This window comes from Dromiciops gliroides, chromosome 1 (genome assembly GCF_019393635.1).
Source record: "Dromiciops gliroides isolate mDroGli1 chromosome 1, mDroGli1.pri, whole genome shotgun sequence".
NCBI lineage: Eukaryota > Metazoa > Chordata > Mammalia > Microbiotheria > Microbiotheriidae > Dromiciops > Dromiciops gliroides.
In genome coordinates, this window is record NC_057861.1 from 503,023,125 (window position 1) to 503,041,547 (window position 18,423).

At 39.9% G+C, this 18,423-nt stretch overlaps 1 protein-coding gene across 5 annotated transcripts in view; it reads right to left on the reverse strand.

Annotated features, from left to right (window-relative positions):
* Positions 1-17,267, reverse strand: part of FLCN (folliculin) — a 39,364-nt gene extending 22,097 nt beyond the window's left edge. Inside the window, exons 1-6 of one of the 5 annotated variants that reach the window (XM_043977486.1) lie at positions 17,167-17,229; positions 11,684-11,765; positions 10,918-11,091; positions 6,378-6,448; positions 3,636-3,759; positions 2,197-2,470 (exon numbers count right to left, since the gene is read on the reverse strand). In XM_043977486.1, the coding sequence (XP_043833421.1) occupies positions 2,197-2,445 (249 nt within the window). In that variant the 5' untranslated portion in view covers positions 2,446-2,470; positions 3,636-3,759; positions 6,378-6,448; ... (1 more) ...; positions 11,684-11,765; positions 17,167-17,229. Of the gene's footprint in view, positions 1-2,196; positions 2,471-3,635; positions 3,760-6,377; positions 6,449-10,917; positions 11,092-11,683; positions 11,766-16,996; positions 17,020-17,166 lie in introns of those variants that run through there. The other 4 variants (XM_043977487.1, XM_043977489.1, XM_043977490.1 and 1 more) reach the window with 4 other exon arrangements.
* Between the last annotated feature and the right edge of the window lie 1,156 nt (positions 17,268-18,423).

Consider the following 18,423-nt stretch of genomic DNA (forward strand, 5'->3'; position numbering starts at 1 on the left):
GGACCTTTCTAAAGTTACAAAACAAATTGATGATATAATTGAGAATCTCTCAATTCTCCAGTCAGACTTCCTTGTATTTGGTATTAATTTGAGTAATTCCTATCTATCATCATCTGAACCTTAACTTCAAGTTATGTGGCCTCAGTAAATTTAGGAGAGATATACTGCCTGGCATGAAGGAACTAGTAGTGGAATATGAGGAAAAAACTACAGATCTAGAAATTCTTGATCTTTGTACATTATATCATAGTGACCATGAGCCAAGTCCAACATATATATGATCAGTGAGGCTCAGTAGGTGAGAAGGTTTGTTTGCTGTTCATTAGTTTACTGTTCCCAAATAAATTTCTCTTAGCATCCAACAACAAACAAGAGGGCTTCTAGCCAAGGAGACATAAGATAAAAGCAAAACAAAACACAAAGTCAAGGGCAGATAAAAGGGTAAGGTCTGGGAGAAGATTAAAACAAAATAAAACAGGAAATACTCTACAATATAAAAACTGAGTTAGCAGTTATTTGTTGGAGAGAGTGGGTAAAAAAAGAGCAATATATGATGAAAGAGAAATAACAAGGGAGCAAAAAGGAAGACATAAAATTTCTGTCAAAAAATATTGCTCGGGCAGCTAGGTGGCACAGTGGATAAAGCACAGGCCCTGGATTCAGGAGTACCTGAGTTCAAATCTGACCTCAGACACTTGACATTTACTAGCTGTGTGACCCTGGGCAAGTCACTTAACCCCCATTGCCCCGCAAAAAAACCCCAAGAACCAAAAACCAAAACAAATATTGCTCATAGAGAGCAATCTTCAAAAAGTTTGAGTTTGTTTCTAATAACAAATGGTAAAATACAAAAGTGGAAAGTTAACATCAATCATAATCACGGGGCTGGAACAGTTACTGAAGTTACCAACTATAGCACTGGTCGAACTGGAGCCCTTCTTATTTGCTGTGAAATTAAACTCAAGGACTGGCAAGAAGGACATTCCAAACCCCAGGGGCGAAATCGTTAATTGGTGGGCAGGATATTTCCATGGGGTATTTTAAAAATGAAGAAAAGATGGCTGAAGATTACTCTGTGGATGAAAATGGACAAAAATGGTTTTGTACTGGAGATATTGGTGAATTCCACCCTAATGGATGTTTACAGATCATAGATTGCAAGAAAGATTTGGTGAAACTGCAAGCTGGGGAGTACGTGTCACTGGGCAAGGTGGAGGCTGCCTTGAAAAACTGCCCACTCATAGACAACATCTGCGCCTATGCCAAAAGTGACCAGTCGTATGTGATCAGTTTTGTGGCTCCTAATCAGAAAAGGCTGATGGCCCTGGCCCAGCAGAAAGGGGTTGAGAGATCATGGGCAGACATCTGCAATGACCCTACCATGGAAGCAGAGATACTTAAGGAGATTAAAGAGGCTACAACAAATACCACGAAATTGGAGCATTTTGAAATTCCAATCAAAGTCTGCTTAAGCCCAGAACCTCGGACTCCTGAAACCAGCTTGGTAACTGATGCTTTCAAATTGAAAAGGAAGGAGCTGAGGAATCAACCTCAACGACATTGAGAGAATGTATGGAGGCAAATGAATATTGGGCCTTTTCTCAAAAGTAGTTGGGCCATGCCCTCTACAATTCAAAATTCTAGTGTTTTACCTTTGCCTCTGGCTGTTTAGACTATCCATGTAGCTATTACAAGCTAAAGTTACTCAAATCGAAACAAAAAGAAAAACCAATTACAAAAAAAAATCATAATCACTTTTTATTACTTGATGGGGGGACAGTTCTTGAGATGCATCTAATGTGTCAAAACAAAATATTTATAAAAGTTTAAGGGGCAGCTAGGTGGTGCAGTGGATAGAGCCCGGGCCCTGGATTCAGGAGGACCTGAGTTCAAATCCGGCCTCAGAGACTTAACACTTACCAGCTGTGTGACCCTGGGCAAGTCACTTAACCCCAACTGCCTCACAAAAAAAAAAAAGTTTAAAACACGAGACCTTCAGAAATAGTTCATTTACAAGCCATCAAGAATCATTTTGTTTATATAGTGCAGAATGACCTTACACATCACTATAAATTTCTAAGTCTGTAATTGACCACAATTACTATTCAAATGACAAAAATGGGATGGGGTATAACCCTTTAAAATGCTATATATGTGCAGAATTTAGAACTTTTCTAAGAATCCAAGGACACAGACCTCACACATGTCTGATTTCTTTGGCCCTGGGCTGCTGGATTCGGCACTGGCCCCTTCTGCTGGGCTATGGGAGCGAATTCTACTGCTCATTTGGATACCACCTTCCTCCTCTTCAGCCTGTTCTCCCTGCCCAGGGCTATCTCCATTTCCAGCCCCCTGGGGGAGAGGAGCGTGTAGAACTTCTGTACAGAAGAGGGTTCGAGGGCCATGGAGCTCACAAAAATGACAAAGAGCAACAATAGCATTCATGGTGCTACTTAAATAGGCAACAGTCCTGAAAAGCAGAAGGGAAGAGAGAAGATGTACCATCAGGTTACTGGGATTCATTCAACTAATATTTTTAGAGTACCTAATTAATAAAAATAGCTGACATTTATCTAGTGCTCTCAAGTCTGCAAAGTACTCTGTACAGATTATGTCACTTAAGCCTTAAAATAAACTCTGTCCTCCAAGTACACTTTGTTTTAGGTATGTCCTGGGATTTCTTCAGTGCAGGGAGCTGCTGGTGAGAAACTTCTGCCAATGCAACTTCTCTGAAATTTAAGGGCCTTAGAAAGTTGCCTATGGAACCAAGAGAAGGGCCCTACCCAGGTCACACAGCTACTTGTGTCAGAGGTAGATCTAGAATCCAGATCCTCCTAACTCCTGGGTCAACTCTCCCCCTTACACGAGGTTCTCTGTAAGCCATAGAACAACACATAAATGAGTCACGACAATGAGCAAGACTGATATCCTGACACCCAAAAGTTTAAGCTTTAGTAAGGAAGATAAGCCATATACACATATAATGGCTTCCAAATGCAAGCTGGACTGGATTCCTCCATCAAATATTTATTTGGCCCCTGTTATGGAAAGCATTCTGTGAGGCTCAAAGATGAGCAAGACAGAGGCCTTGCCCACAAGGAGCTTACCATTTTGTAAATTCCTTGAACACGAATAGGCTGTAGACCAGCAGAGATTAATGGGGCAGACAATTCTGGTAGAGCGAATGGTGAGCACAAAGATACAGTCACAAGGAAGCCATTTGGGGAGTAGGTTAGGATGGCAGCAACAGGAAGAGATGAAACAAATGCAAGAGATACTGAAGATGAAGAATCAACAGGACTCAGCAGAAGATCAGAACCAGGCTTTGAGCCTTTGTGACTGAGACACCATTAAAAGAAATACTGAAATCAGCAGGAGATGCCGGGGGTGGAGACAAGGAGGCTGATCTCGTCTAGCACCCTCGTTTTAACAGATGAGGAAGCTAATGAGGGAGCATTATGGGATTGAATTGAGAATATGAACATGGGTAGGAGAATTCACTTCTGAGAAGAGAGATTCCACTTCCTCTCAGACTGAAGGGAAGGAGAAGAGAAAGAGGGAAAGTCTACTCTCAAATGAAATCTCCAAGTTCCTCCTGGAATCTTTCTTCTACTCAATAAGATACCAACACCAACCTCTCTTGTCACCAGAACAGGGCTTTCGGCTCCACATCGGTGAGGGTACACAAATTCAGTTCATTTCCAAATGATCCTGTGTTGGCAAATGCACATGCTGTTTAGTGGCAAGATGCTCCACATTCTAGAGGTGAGTTTAAGAAAAATCAGGATTAATTCCCAAAGTAAGAATGCAGAAAGACAAGCAAATTGTTTCTAGATGACTACAAATGAAAATATACAGCGCTATATTCATAATAATGGGCAAGATGAAGCTGGCACTACATCCAACTGGCTCACTATATAGAAAGTAGTTAGTCGGTTAGGGCCTATAAGCAAACAATTCCTCAATGGTTCCTCTTATTCTCTGTTAGCTGTAAAAGAGAAGCAGGGAAACACTCTTCTTTCTGCCTCCTCTTCCCTGAAATAAAAAGTGCATATGGGCACCATTGATTTACATTGCACTCTGAACCACCACCTAAACAAGGGTCACCATCACTACACAAAAAGGGGAGGCAAAAGAATGCATCTCAAAAAATGCCAAAGGAAAACCATAAATTGTCCCAAGGAGGAGGCTGGCCAGTGGCAGCACTGTCAAGACTACTTCCCAGCTCCAAAGTCAAAACTAAAATTAGCCTACCCTAAAGTTTTTGTTTTTAAATTACAAGAGTATTTTTATTATTTTCCAGTTATGTGTTAGGATAGTTTTCAACATTTGTTTTCATAGGATTTTGAGTTGCAAATTTTTCTCCCAACCTCCCTTCCCTCCCCCCTCCCCAAGAGAGAAAGCAATCTGATATAGGTCATATGTGTACAATCACGTCAAGGGGCAGCTAGGTGGCACAGTGGATAAAGCACCGGCCCTGGAGTCAGGAGTACCTGAGTTCAAATCCGGCCTCAGACACCTGACACTTACTAGCTGTGTGACCCTGAGCAAGTCACTTAACCACAATTGCCTCACCAAAAAAAAACAACAATCACATCAAACATATTTCTGCATTAGTCATGCTGTGAAAGAAGAATCAGAACACAAGGGATAAACTTCAGAAAACCAAAAAGTAGAAACCGTATGGTTCAACCTGCACTCAGAATCCATAGTTCTTTTTTCTGGATGAGCCCACCCTAAAGTTTAAGACAAGCACTTCTAACCAATAGTATTAGCTAACAGCTCACATTTACATTGCATCTTAAGGTTTGCAAAGCACTTTACAGATAATATCATATTTGATTCTCACATTACTCTGGGAGGCAGACACAATTATTATCCCCATTTTACAGATGAAGAAAACTGAGGCAGAAATTAAGCAACTTGCCCAGGATCACAGCTAATAAGGGTCTGAGACTGGATATGAACTCAGATCTTCTGAACTCTAAGCCCAGCCCTCTATCCAGGTGCCTAATTAAGGGTCACTGTACCCAGGCCATGCCAAGTAGTGTCAATGAACCCAGAGAAAAGTTCTGTTCACTAACACTTTTGCCTCAAACACTGTGTGTGTGTGTGTCCAGCACCTAAATCTTGCAAGACGTTATTTATTATAATGCAGTGGCTACACTTGTGGCCAGAACTACATACTACTGGTAACAATGGAGCCTGTGCTTTTTGTTTGTTTCCTTATTTCTGCCTGAAGCTAAATGGAGAAACAAACATTTTTCTCTTGGCTTTTTCCAAAAGGGAGATTAAATCTCCAAAGGTGCAAACAGTATAGATAAATGAAATGTACTGCAGATATTTCTAGAATGACAAACTGGATCTTAGGGAACTTTGTTTCAACAAACTCACCGTAAAGATGAATAACTGAAGCCCAGAGAAGGGAAGTTAAATAGTATTCCCCACAATTCTCCTATGCTTTTCTAAATCCAGATTTTTTTTTGGGGGGGGGGCAGGGCAATGAGGGTTAAGTGACTTGCCCAGGGTCACACAGCTAGTGTCAAGTGTCAGAGGCCGGATCTGAACTCAGGTCCTCCTGAATCCAGGGCAGGTACTCGATCCACTGCGCCACCTAGCTGCCCCTTCTATGCTTTTCAATTAATTTGGTGGATCTGGGAAGTCAGAAGTTGCCATTTCCTTGTATTCCCTGTTCAGTCCCTGGGTATGACAGGCAAATAAAAAACACCAATACCTAGACGTGTTATGTTTACCTCACTGTTAACTTTATCAGCTGCCTAAACATACAGTTCTTGACAGGGTCTTATTTAAAATAATCCATCCATCCATGAAGCATTCCTGGCACCCTTCCCACACCCGTGTGTGTGTGTGTGTGTGTGTGTGTGTGTGTGTGTGTGTGTGTGTGTATATACACATATAAACATACACCTACATACACTTACTCTTTCAGATCCAGAACTGACACTAACTATGAGATGCTACTATAACTGGCAAACCAAAGAAGCTTTTGTTACAATCACAAAGCTTCAGGAGCCAAATGGTGAAGAGGAAATAGATGACTTGTGTTTTAATATCTTCTAGAAAAATGGAGTACTTGAGAGTCCAGCTTGATTTGGTGTTGAACTGCCATGACTTATCAAGTAATTAGCAATTTTCAAGTTTCTAACATCATTCTTTGTTGTAAGCACACCTCCACGCCCCACCCTAAGTGTTCCCTCATCTTCCTTTCCTCCTCCCTAAAAATCAGTCCTTGCTTTGTGCTATCATTATACTGGGCCTAAAGAAAAACCTGTCCTGTAGGAACTGCTGTATAAATGTGAAGAGCATAAGACTAGCAGTTAGGATAGCTGGGGTTTCTTCTTGGCTCTGCCACTAACCTGTGTAATCTTGGTCAAGTCACTTTAACGTTCTTTCAGCCTCCTTCAGGTTTTTTTTTCTTTTTTTTAATCTGCAAAATGAAAAGTAGAGTCTGTGACCAAACAAGAGATAAAATGAATCATTTAGATTACATATACTTATTTATTTATTTTTAGGCAGGGCTAAGTGACTTGCCCAGGGTCGCACAGCTAGTGTCAAGTGTGTAAGGCCAGATTTGAGGTCCTCCTGAATCCAGTGCCGGTGCTTTATCCACTGTGCCACCTACTTGCCCCCAGATTACATATAATTAAAAAGTTTTTGTATAAACAAAATCAATGCAGCTAAAACTAGAGGGAAAGCAGGTAAATAGGGGGGGAAATGTTTGCAGCAATTTTCTCTAATAAAGGTCTAATTTCTAGATATATAAGGAACTGATCCAAATTTCTAAGAACAAGAGCCATTCCCCTATTTATAAGTGGTCAAAGGATGTGAATAGACACTTTTCGAAGCTTTCAATAAGCATATGAAAAAATGCTTTACATGACTGCATGTATATAACCTTTATCAGACTGCTTCCTCTTTTGGGGAGGAGGGTAGAGAGGGAGAAAAATTTGGAACTCAAAATCTTATTTGAAAAATAAATGTTGAAAAAAATTATCTAAATCACTAGTAATTAGAGAAACGCACTTTTAAACAACTCTGGAATTCCATCTCCTACCCAACAGTTTGCCAAAGTTGACCAAAAAGGACAATGACAAATGCTGGAGAGGTTGTGGCAAAACAGGTATATTATTGCACTGATGGTAAAACTGAACTAGTCTAGTCATTCTGGAAAGCAACATGGAACTATGCCCCACAAACTATGCTCTTCAATCCAGAAATATCAGTATTAGGTATAGACCCCCAAAGACCTTTCCAATTCTTTGCTGTGGCAAACAACTGGAAACTATGCATATACCCATCAATTAGGGAATGGATGAACAAGTTATGGTATATGAATGTGATAGTATACTATTATGCTAAAAGAAATGATGAAGGGAATGGTTTCTGAGAAACCTGGGAAGATTTGTATAAATTGATGCAGAGTGAAGTGAGCAGAAGCAGAACAATTAGACTTTAAAACTGTGATAAACACCATAACCAACCACAATTCCAGAGGACTTAAGACGAAATATGTTCCCCACCTCTTAACAGAGAAGAGGATGGACTTAGAACACATATTGAGACATAGTTTTTTTAATGTGGCCAATGTAGGAATATTGGGGAAGCTAGGTGGCCCAGTGCAGAGAGTGCTGAGCTTGGAGTCAGGAAGCTTCCTCTTCCTGAATTCAAATCTGACCTCACTTACTAACTGTGTGACCCTGGGCAAGTCACTTAACCCTGGTTTGCCTCAATTATCTCATCTGTAAAATGAGCTGGAGAAGGAAATGGCAAACCCTCCACTATCTTTGAAAAGAAAACCCCAAATGGGGTCACAAAGAATTGGACACTACTGAAGAAAAAACTAGAAATGTGAGGATTTGTTAACAGTTTGACTATACATGTTTGTGATGGGTTTTGTTTTGCTTTCTTTCTAAATGCAGAGGGAAGCAAGATGAAAGGAAGAGAAAATAAACTAAAAAAAAAAATTTAAAACAAAAAAAGATCATGGATTTTAGCTCAGAAAAAATAGATAAAACGATGGAGAGAGACTTAATCACCCTTCCTTTCCAGCTCTAGATGCTAAATAGTGAACTGAAATATAAGTTAGAAAGAATAATTGTAAATCATTTAGTCCAATCTTTCATTTAACCAATGAAGAAATTATCTATATATTAAAGTTTGTGTTAAGACACCTAACCAAATGCAAAAAAAAAAAAAATATGGGTTAAATATCAAGAAAATCCCCAGTAAGAAGAAAGCAATTTTCCAATGATCACAAGTAGAACTCTAGGGCAGCTATGTGGCGCAGTGGATAAAGCACTAGCCCCAGATTCAGGAGGACCTGAGTTCAAATCTGGCCTCAGACACTTGACACTAGCTGTGTGACCCTGGGCAAGTCACTTAACCCTGATTGACACAGCTAGTGTCAAAACAAACAACAACAAAAAACAACCAAGTAGAACTCCAGAAAAAAAGAATGCACTGGCCTCAAGGACTCCAAGAGCAGATGATAGAAGTAAAGAATAGAAACAGATAATGAAATTAGAGGACTTTGAAAGAGAACAAATAACTTAGACCAGAGGTGCACAACCTTACTCAAGTAGTGAACTTTCATTCGAGTGGACTTTTCTACATGGTCTCCTCCACTTAGAGTGAGAACTCCTTGAGCCCAGGGACACGGTCACTTTTTCTATTTGTACCCCCAGCATTTAGCACAGTGCTTGGCACAGGGTAAATACTTAATAAATACTTATTCATTTATTTATTCATACAAGGAAATGCAGCAAGTGCAATAAAAGAAAACTTAACACCATTCTAGAGTTTATGATGGAAAAGAAAATTTGGCACAGTCTGACATGCACCAAAGTAGATTTCAGAGGGTTCAGAGGAAAAAGAGCTGGAATCCCAAGAACTTTAATGGTTCAGGGGGAGTCGAGCCTGGAGGAATGAAAGATATGCTTAAGAATAAAATTCTAAAGACAAAAGGAAATAATTCTAAAGGAGGAAAAAAGGGATTTGTATGAAGAGAACAACGTGTATTATGGGAACTCTTCAATCAATTTAGATTTTAAAAAGGAATGTAAAGAAAAGTGAAGCAAGGCCATGTAACAGAAAATGAACATAAAAATGTGGCATAGTTATATAAGACTAGTGTCAGGAATGCTAAAGCTCAGGATAAGCTGGTGCTGATGAGGGAGGCCAAGGACAACAAAATGGGTGGTCTTTTTTAGTTATATACAGTGTCCCAAAGTCTTAGTGAAGGTTTCTTTGTTGTTGTTTTTTTTGGCGGGGCTATGGGGGTTAAGTGACTTGCCCAGGGTCACACAGGTAGTCAAGTGTCTGAGGCCGGATTTGAACTCAGGTCCTCCTGAATCCAGGGCTGGTGCTTTATTCACTGCGCCACCTAGCTGCCCCCCTTAGTGAAGTTTTAAGCTTTAATCTACTTGGGGTAGATGGGATGAGACAAGAGAGAAAAGGCAGAACTGTTCAATTCTTAATTTGTTTCTGTTTTCTCTGTAAAGCAGAATGACATATAAACTACAAGTGACAGAGTGAAAATGATTAAGGAGAAGCTGATACATAAGATAAGTAAGAAGATAGTAAGGCAGCATCTAGTTAGTCTTGATGAATTAAAGTCACCTAGTCCAGATGAACTACATCCTTGGGTCCCAGAAGAACTGCTATATCTGACTACAGAACTGCTGTCAGTGATATCTGGAAGATCATGGAAGATGAGAGAGGTACCACAAGACTGGAGATAGGCCAAGTGTTGTGTTGATTTTCAGAAAAAGGGAAGAGATCAGAGTCTGAAAACCACAGATGAGTGAGTCTGACTTCAACTGATAGGAAAATTATTGAAAGGGCCACCAAAGAGACAGTCAGTGAATATCTAAAAAGGGAAGCAGTGATTACAAAAAGTCGGAATGGCTTCTTCAAAAACACACTAATCTCATTTCCTTTTTTGACATTTCTGATTACTAAACTAGTAAATGAGGGGAATACTATACACATAGTTTACTTAGATTTTTTACAAAGGTTTTGAAAAAGTATCTCAGGTTATTCTTGTGGAGAAGATGGCGAGCTAAGGACTAAATACTAATACAATCTGATAAATTCAGAAATGGTTGGATAGCCAGACTCAAAGAACAGTTATTAAAGGTTCATTCAGTGTTGATGCCAAAGAGGTCTCCAGTAAAGACTCTCAGGAATCTGGGCTTGCTGGCTCTCTGCTCTTTAACATTTTTATTTACTACTTCATTAAAGGCATATGTGCATCAAAATTTTAAATTTGTAGCTAACACCAAGGGTGACAGAAGTTAGGATCCAAAAGGATTCTGACAAGCTAGATCATCAAGCTAGCTCTTCCTTTAGATAGCAAAAAATTAAAAATTAAAAAAAAATACCTTTACAAATACAAAAGGGAGGAGACACAGAGAGTTGTTCTAAAAAGAATCTGGAGTTTTTTGTAGACTGCAAGCTCGATATGAGTCAGCAAAGTGATGTGGCAGTCCAAAAAGCTAATGCAATCTTGGAATTTATTAGGAGACCCCTAGGTTTCTAGGACTAGAGAGGTGATAATCTTATTGTACTCTGCCCTAGTCAGACCTCCTCTGCAGTATGGTGTTCAATTCTGGGCACCATGATTTAAGGATACTGATTACCTAGGGAAGAACATCCAGAGGAGGGTAACCAATATGGTGAAGGGCCTTGAGTCTATAGGAGGACTGCTTGAAGGAACTGAGTATGTTTAGCCTGGAGAAAAGGAAATTCAGGGGTGACATGAGAGCTGGGTTCGAGTATCTGGAAGACTGTCACATGGAGGAGAAATTTGGTTTGGCTTCAGAGGGCAGAACTGGGAGCCAAAAGGAGATGATGCTTCAAAGAAGCCAATTAAGGCTGACAGCAGGAAAAACTTACTAACAACTAGACGTTAAGGAGCTTGCCTCGACAGGAGGAGGAGCCTCCCTTCATGGAGGCCTTCAAGCAGAGGCTGGACAAGCACTTGTTACGGATGTTGCCCTAGTGCTTCCTTCCTGTGTGGACTGGACCGGGGAGCAGCAGAGGCCCTTCTAATTTTCACGTTCTGTGATTCTGTAAAAGGAAATCAAAGATGATTATATAACAGAAGGCAAAAAAGGCCGATGACAAAGATAACTTATCTAAGAAAAGTGAGTATAATCTTTTTGCAAAAAATTAGAGCTTTAGAATAGAAGATTTTCAAGTCTTCATGTTGAGAAAACCAGAGATGGGCAGAACCTTTGCAGCTCTGAGGCAACAAAAGAAACCTTGAAAGGTAAAGTAATTTGAAGGAAATAAATGATGATCAAGTTCTTACAGCCCAATTGCTAGGGGTGGGGTGGGGGGGAGGGTGAGAACACTGTCTCTTCAAAATCCTAGTACTGAGGCACCAGCCTTGGAGTCAGGAGGACCTGAGTTCAAATCCAACCTCAGACTCTTGACACTTACTATCTGTGTGACCCTGGGCAAGTCACTTAACCCCAACTGCCTCTCGCCTCCCTCCCCTACCCCTAGCCCCCAATCCTAGTATCTTATAGAAGGTTAGTAGGGAATAAAGAAACTACATGAGGTTTTCTTCTGTTTAGTCTCTTTTTAGAAAGTAAAGAAAAAGGAGGGGAAAAGACAATATACTAGAGAAGAAATGAGGAAGCAGCAGCAGTTTTACCTTCTATTAAAAGGTTTTCCCAATCTCGATTAGTGCTGGTGTCTTCCCTCTGTGATTATCTCCAATGTATCCTGTATAGATCCTGTTGGTATATAGTCATTTCCATTTGTTTCCCCATTAGACTATGAACTCCTTGAGGGCAAGGGCTATTTTTGAACTTTCTTTGATTCCAAAGCACTTGGCACAGTGCCTGGCACAAAGCAGGCACTCAATAAATGCTCATTAACTTATTTCTCATAACTTAGGTATGTCAAAAAATAGGAATACAAAACATAGAGATTAAGGTGGGAGGAATGGGCAGCTCCTGAGTATCACTATTATCTGATCTGGGTAAAGAAAAATTGATCACTCACAGAGTCGGATATAGAAATGCAAAAAAGTCAACAGGCAAAACGGGTTATGAGAGGGGTTAAGAGAAAGGGTAAAATTGGGGAAGGAATTGTCACAAGCAAAACAAACTTCAACCATGTAGTACTGAGCATAAAGTGAGGATTAGAAAGAGGAAGAAAGAAAGGAAGGGAGGGAAGGAGGGAAGGAAAGAGGGAGAGAGGGAAGGAAGGAAGGAAGGAAGGAAGGAAGGAAGGAAGGAAGGAAGGAAGGAAGGAAGGAAGGAAGGAAGGAAGGAAGGAAGGAAGAACATGGACCAGTGATCTGAGTCTGGGCAGAGTGAAGAGAGGAAAGGCAAGAACATTAGGCTCAGACAACTCTAATTACAGGCTTGAGAAGAACCCATTCCTTTTCTTTATGCTCCTTTCTCTTTTATGTTTTTGGGGTTTTTTTTGTTTCTGTTTTTTTGGTGAGGCAATTGGGGTTAAGTGACTTGCCCAAAGTCACACAGCTAGTAAGTGTTAAGTGTCTGAGGTCATATTTGAACTCAGTTCCTCCTGAATCCAGGGACGGTGCTCTATCCACTGCGCCACCTAGCTGCCCCTCTAAGCAAAGTCTTAAAGAACAAGTGGGACAAAGAATAAGCCATAGGAAAAATACACAACTTTATCAAATAAAATTTACAATGAAACAATATCCTAAAACTTTTTGGATTGCAGATAAAACTAGTCTTTTGGGGAAAATTTGTATCTCCAAATGCTTTCATCAACAAAAGAGAAAAAGAAGAGATCCATGATCTGGGAATGCATCTTTAAAAAATCTAGGAAAGCGGGGCAGCTAGGTGGCGCAGTGGATAGAGCACCGGCCCTGGAGTCAGGAATACCTGGGTTCAAATCCGGCCTCAGACACTTAACACTTACTAGCTGTGTGACCCTGGGCAAGTCACTTAACCCCAATTGCCTCACTAAAAAAAAAAAAAAATCTAGGAAAGCAATAAATCAAAAAACTCTAAGTTAATACCAAAATAGAAATTCTGAAAACGAAATGAGGAAAACATTGATATTCTTTAAAACTGTGAACTGACAAATTAAATTATGAGCTCTTTTTAAAAAATGGCTAATAAAATATATCATTAGCTAATTTTATTTTTTAAAGAAAAGCATATTACCAAAATGAAAATGAATTCACAACAGACAAAGGGGAAGTGAAAGAAATTGTTAGAAACCATTCTGTCCAGTCACATGCAGATAAAACGGATAACCTGATTGAAATGAACACTTAGAAAAAAAGAAGATACCTGGATTAACAAAACAAAAAATACAACATTTAAATAATCTGAATTTATAAAAAGAAACCGAACAAGCTAAAAAAGAACTCAAAGAAGAAAAATTCAGGCCCAGGGGGATTTAAAAGCAAATCCTATGAAACATCATTAATTAAATAATTGATTTAAATTTAATTAATTAAACATTAATAATGAACTCTAATATTACCTAAAGTGTTTGCAAAAACAGAGAAAGATGACTTCCTACCAAACTCCTCCTATGTGACAAATGTGGTGCAGATACCCAAAGCAAGAAAAAAGCAGAGAAGAAAACTATAAACCAATATCTCTAATGAATCGTAATGCAAAAATATTGAATAAAATATTAGCAAAGAGGCTACAGCAACACATTTTAAAAAAAAAATTATTCCCTATGATCAGGGTGATTTTCTACAAGGAATGTAGTATTGGTTCAACAGTAAGAAAACTATAAACACAGCAAACCATATGAATTTTTAAAAATAACAATTATTGGGGCAGCTAGGTGGCGAAGTGGATAGAGCACCGACCCTGGAGTCAGGAGTACCTGAGTTCAAATCCGGCCTCAGACACTTAACACTTGCTAGCTGTGTGACCATGGGCAAGTCACTTAACCCCAACTGCCTCACTAAAAAAAACAACAAAAAAAACCACACAAAAAAAACCCAATTATTTTTGCTTCTTGTAAAATGAATTGAAACAATTAACAACTTCAGTAAAATATCAGGACTTAAAATAAATCCACAAAAATGGACGGCCTTCCTGTATATTATTAACAAAACTTGGAGGAGTAGAAAAAAAAATTTCATTCAAAACAACTACAGAAGGTATAAAATATCTGGGAATCGATCCATGAAGCCACACTTAGGACTTATATGAATATAACTATAAAAAACATCTTTTAGAGAAATACAGACTTAAATTGTTTTAAAGATATTAATTGTTCACAGTTGGGCCATCCAATTAATTTACAGTTTTAGTGCCATAACAACTAAACTACCAGGTTTTTTTTTCCTTCCTAGAACAAGAAAAGAATATCAAAATCCATATAGAGGAAGAAAGGATCAAGAGCTTTACATTTAAAGAGAAAAATGAAAAAAATGAGACAATGGGAAAAAAAGACATGAAAGGTATAAAATAGTAATAATCAAAACTATTTGGTACTGGTTTAAAAAGCTGATCAGTGGAACAGGTTACATAAGACCCCAGTAGCAACTGAGCATAGCAGCATATCAGCACTATTGTAGTAAATTTGAAAAAAAATTGTTGGGAAAATTGGAAGCAGTAGGTTGAAATGAGGTTTAGACCAACATTTCATACCATACTATCACAATAAGCTCCAAATAGATAACCTAAATGTAAAAAGTCATATCACAAGCAAATTAGAGGAGATAACCTTTCACAACTGTGGATTAGAAGAGAACTGTTAAGTAAACAAAAAGTAGAAGTGATCAAAGAAGATAAAAATAAAGAACAGTTTAAGATTATATAGAATGGAAAATCTTTTGCACAAGCAAAATCAATATAGTCAGAATTACAAGGGGTATGAGGAAACTTTTTGTGGCAAATATCTTTGATAATGAACCTATATCCAAGATACATAAGGAAAATGATAAAAAATATTTAATACAGGACATTTCCTAATAGATAATTGGCTATTCTATATGAAAAAGCAGTTAACCAATTAAGAAATGCAAGCTATCAAACAATATATTAAAAAAATGATCCAAATCACTATTAAGAGAATCGTAAACTAAAACAATTCTGAGGTTCTGACTGGCAAAGGACAAGAACAATTATTGGTGGGTTGACAAAGATAGATACATTAATGAATTGTTGGTAGAACTGTGAACTGATCCAGCCATTTTGAAAAGCAATATGGAAATATAACAAAAAAGTTACTGCACTGTGCACGCCCTTTGACATAGCTAAATCACTATTTGTCTTAAACCCCAAAAAAAGTCAAAAGCAGAGAGAAAGGTCTAATATGTACAAAAACATTTTTAGCAACACTTTTTGCTTAAGCAAAAAACAAAGTGTAAACAAATTGCTTGCCAATCAACTGGGGAATGGCTGAATATACTGTGGTGTATGAATGTAACAGAATATTTATTATACCATAAGAAATTATGAATATCATTCCCAAATCCAGAGTTTTGGGAAGCCTTGTATATTTGAATGTATCATGAAATGAGGAGAAGCAAAAGAAGAATTTGCATAAAACCCATGTTACTGTAAAAGAAAACAACTCTGACCAACAGTGACCAATAATGACTTCAGAGAACTGATGATAATATTTACCTCCCACCGATTGGCAGAAAGGTTGATAGGTGATGGGCTAGAGGGACAGAATGGTAAAGTACATTTTCAGACACAGTATGTTTATTTGTTTTGCTTGGCATTACACATTTGTGACAAGGGAGGACCAGAATTTGTGAAAGTGGGAGGAATCAGTGGGTAATGATAGAGATGCAAAGAGAGTGGAAACAAAATATTTTTATATAGAAGAGTTCATATGAGGACAGAAATGACAGTTGTTACCATTCTATTAAATTTAAAATACTTTAAAAAAACACTCCATAAACATGACTAATAGCATATGTATAACCTCTATCAAATTGATTACCCTTTTAGGGAGAGGAAAGGGAGGTGGGGAGAGAGAGAATTTAGAATTCAAAATTTTAAAAAAGAAGATAAAAAATTGTTTTTACATGAAATTGGGAAAAATAATATACTATTCTAAATTTTAAAAATACACAAAATCTCCAAATAGAAGTTCCCAGTTTCCTACAACACAATCTCTTTTTTTAAAAATTGATGTGCTCCTACTAAACGATACATGTTTATAATTTTTTTTCACATTCCCAGAATTCCTTCCAGGTGATGTGCCTTAAAAGAAGAGGATGGAGTGCCCGGTAAGACTTCACTTCCAATCCTCATACCAGTAAAAGAATAGGGGGTGAGGTGATTGATAGATCTTTGACTGTAGAAAGGCCATGACTCTGCAATGGGGTAAGGTCATTTAGTTCCCCCACCCTGATATCTAAGGCAGTACATGCACAATATCCACACTCCCTCCATATCCTTCCACATCACCAGCTCTTATCAGCTTTCCATACCTTCCTGTTTGGCCCCTACTTCCCTAAAACCTCCCTTCAGACTCTTACTCACTCATTCTCCCTTTCTCCCTTCAACACCCTTTAGTTCAATCTTCACCTACCAATGCTCACCCTCAGCACCCCCACCCACTGTTCAGTCCTGCCCTTAGATGCCCCCTCAGAACCCCAATCCTGATCCCCTTAGACAAGCACTTTTTTGCCATGGTAAAAGATTGGAAACAAAGTGGGTGCCCAACAATCAGGGTTCTCAGACCCTAATCCTGCTTTCCCTTGTGATCCTCCCTCCCCTCACAATTCCCATCTTCGCTTAAAGACCCTTTCGAGAGTCCTACCCCATCCGTAGAACCTCTCCCCTCGTGGCTCCCCCATCTGATGACCCTTGCCCTCGGTCGCCTCCATCCAAGGACTCCTTCTCTTGCCCCCCCCCATCCGATGACACCCCCCATCCAATGACCCTTGCCCCAGGTTACTCTCATCCGATGACCCTCCCTAGTCTTCCCGCATCCAACGACCTCCCCCATTAATCACTATCTCATGCACACACTCAAACACGCCCACCCGAACCTGCACTCCAGCACTGCCCCCAGGTCCGGCCTCCAGGCCCTTGCTTGTCAGAGGCCCAGCCCGGCCCCGCCTTGCCTCCCCCCTTCATCCCCCCCTCCGCCCCCCTGCACACCAGCTCGCTTCCTGTCCGACAGCAAAGATCCCCCCGCCCGCGACCCCACAGTGCTCACCTCCGGCCTCAACAGCAGCTGTGCTGGGGGAGCCCGGGCCAGGAGCGCCTGACAGGGGCGAGACATACCATTTGCTAACCCGCGGGCATAGGGAGAGACGGTTTATCGAGGGAAGAGAAACTGCCCTCAAAAGGAGTCTCGCGACATAGAGACATTAAGACCTCTTTTAAGAGAGTTCTAAAACCTAGTGAATCATAGGATCTGGCAGAAGTAAATTTCAGTTGTAACTTCATCTTCCTCGCCCCTGAGTTCCCCCCCTAAAGAAAATGCCAAAATGGTTCAGGCCACCCATTCCTGGCGAAAATAGCAAGAGGAAACCGTTTAGAGTCCGAGGGGAGACCAGACTTTAAGAAGAAAAAAATAGAGGGGGTGGCCGAAAAATTAAAAGCCCATTCATATATCTAGCCCACTTTCGAGAAGAAAGAGAAAAGGAAGAAAATGTTTCTGAGACATGAACTCTCACTTCTTTTACTTATGGAATTTGACTTACACTGACTACCAATGATCCCGTTTCCCCAGGTGGTAAAATGGTACGATCCGAAAAGGAGGGGATGTGGGAGGCGGGGAGGCAGCCGTCATGTGATGGTGCCAGATTCTATAACTCGTGGCTGGGCGGAGTAAATGGGCTTGTGGTTGTGGGCACAGCTGTTCCAGCCTTTCTGCATCCCTTCTCGAGAGCTTGGAAGGAAGCGCGTGTGTTTGTAGATAGAACCAGCACCTTTCATCCTATGATGTCAGATCAACAAGCACTTATTTAAGAGCCCTCTGTTTCAGGCACAGTGATAAGCGCCGTGCAAATGCTTAAAAAAGAAATAAATAAAATAGCAGTTCTTTGAATCATTGGCCAAAAAAGAAAAGTTCATCACCTGGGATGGCGGGGAGGGGAGAAGGGGGAACTTTCTGTAGAAGAGCGTCTCTGAATTCGCTGGGCTGGTTCACAGTTTGCAAATAGAACTTGAACTTCGCTAAGCACAACTTTTGAAATTCCAGAGTCCCCCAAATAAATGTCAAATGGTGGCACAGGGAGTAGGGTACTTCACTCCCCCTTAGAATTTAAACCACTTAGCCAGAGCCACGAAATGAACAACTTAAATGAATACTTGTTGAACTGAGTTCCCGGGAAGAGCCTGGTGTAGAGTCAAATTTCTTCTAAATGTCTGAAGATCTAGATTATGCTGCCATCCCCTGTCCGCAGCGGAACTGACCATGGAACCTGTTTCATCTTCAGCCATATGCTCTTGAATAGCAAATTTTGCC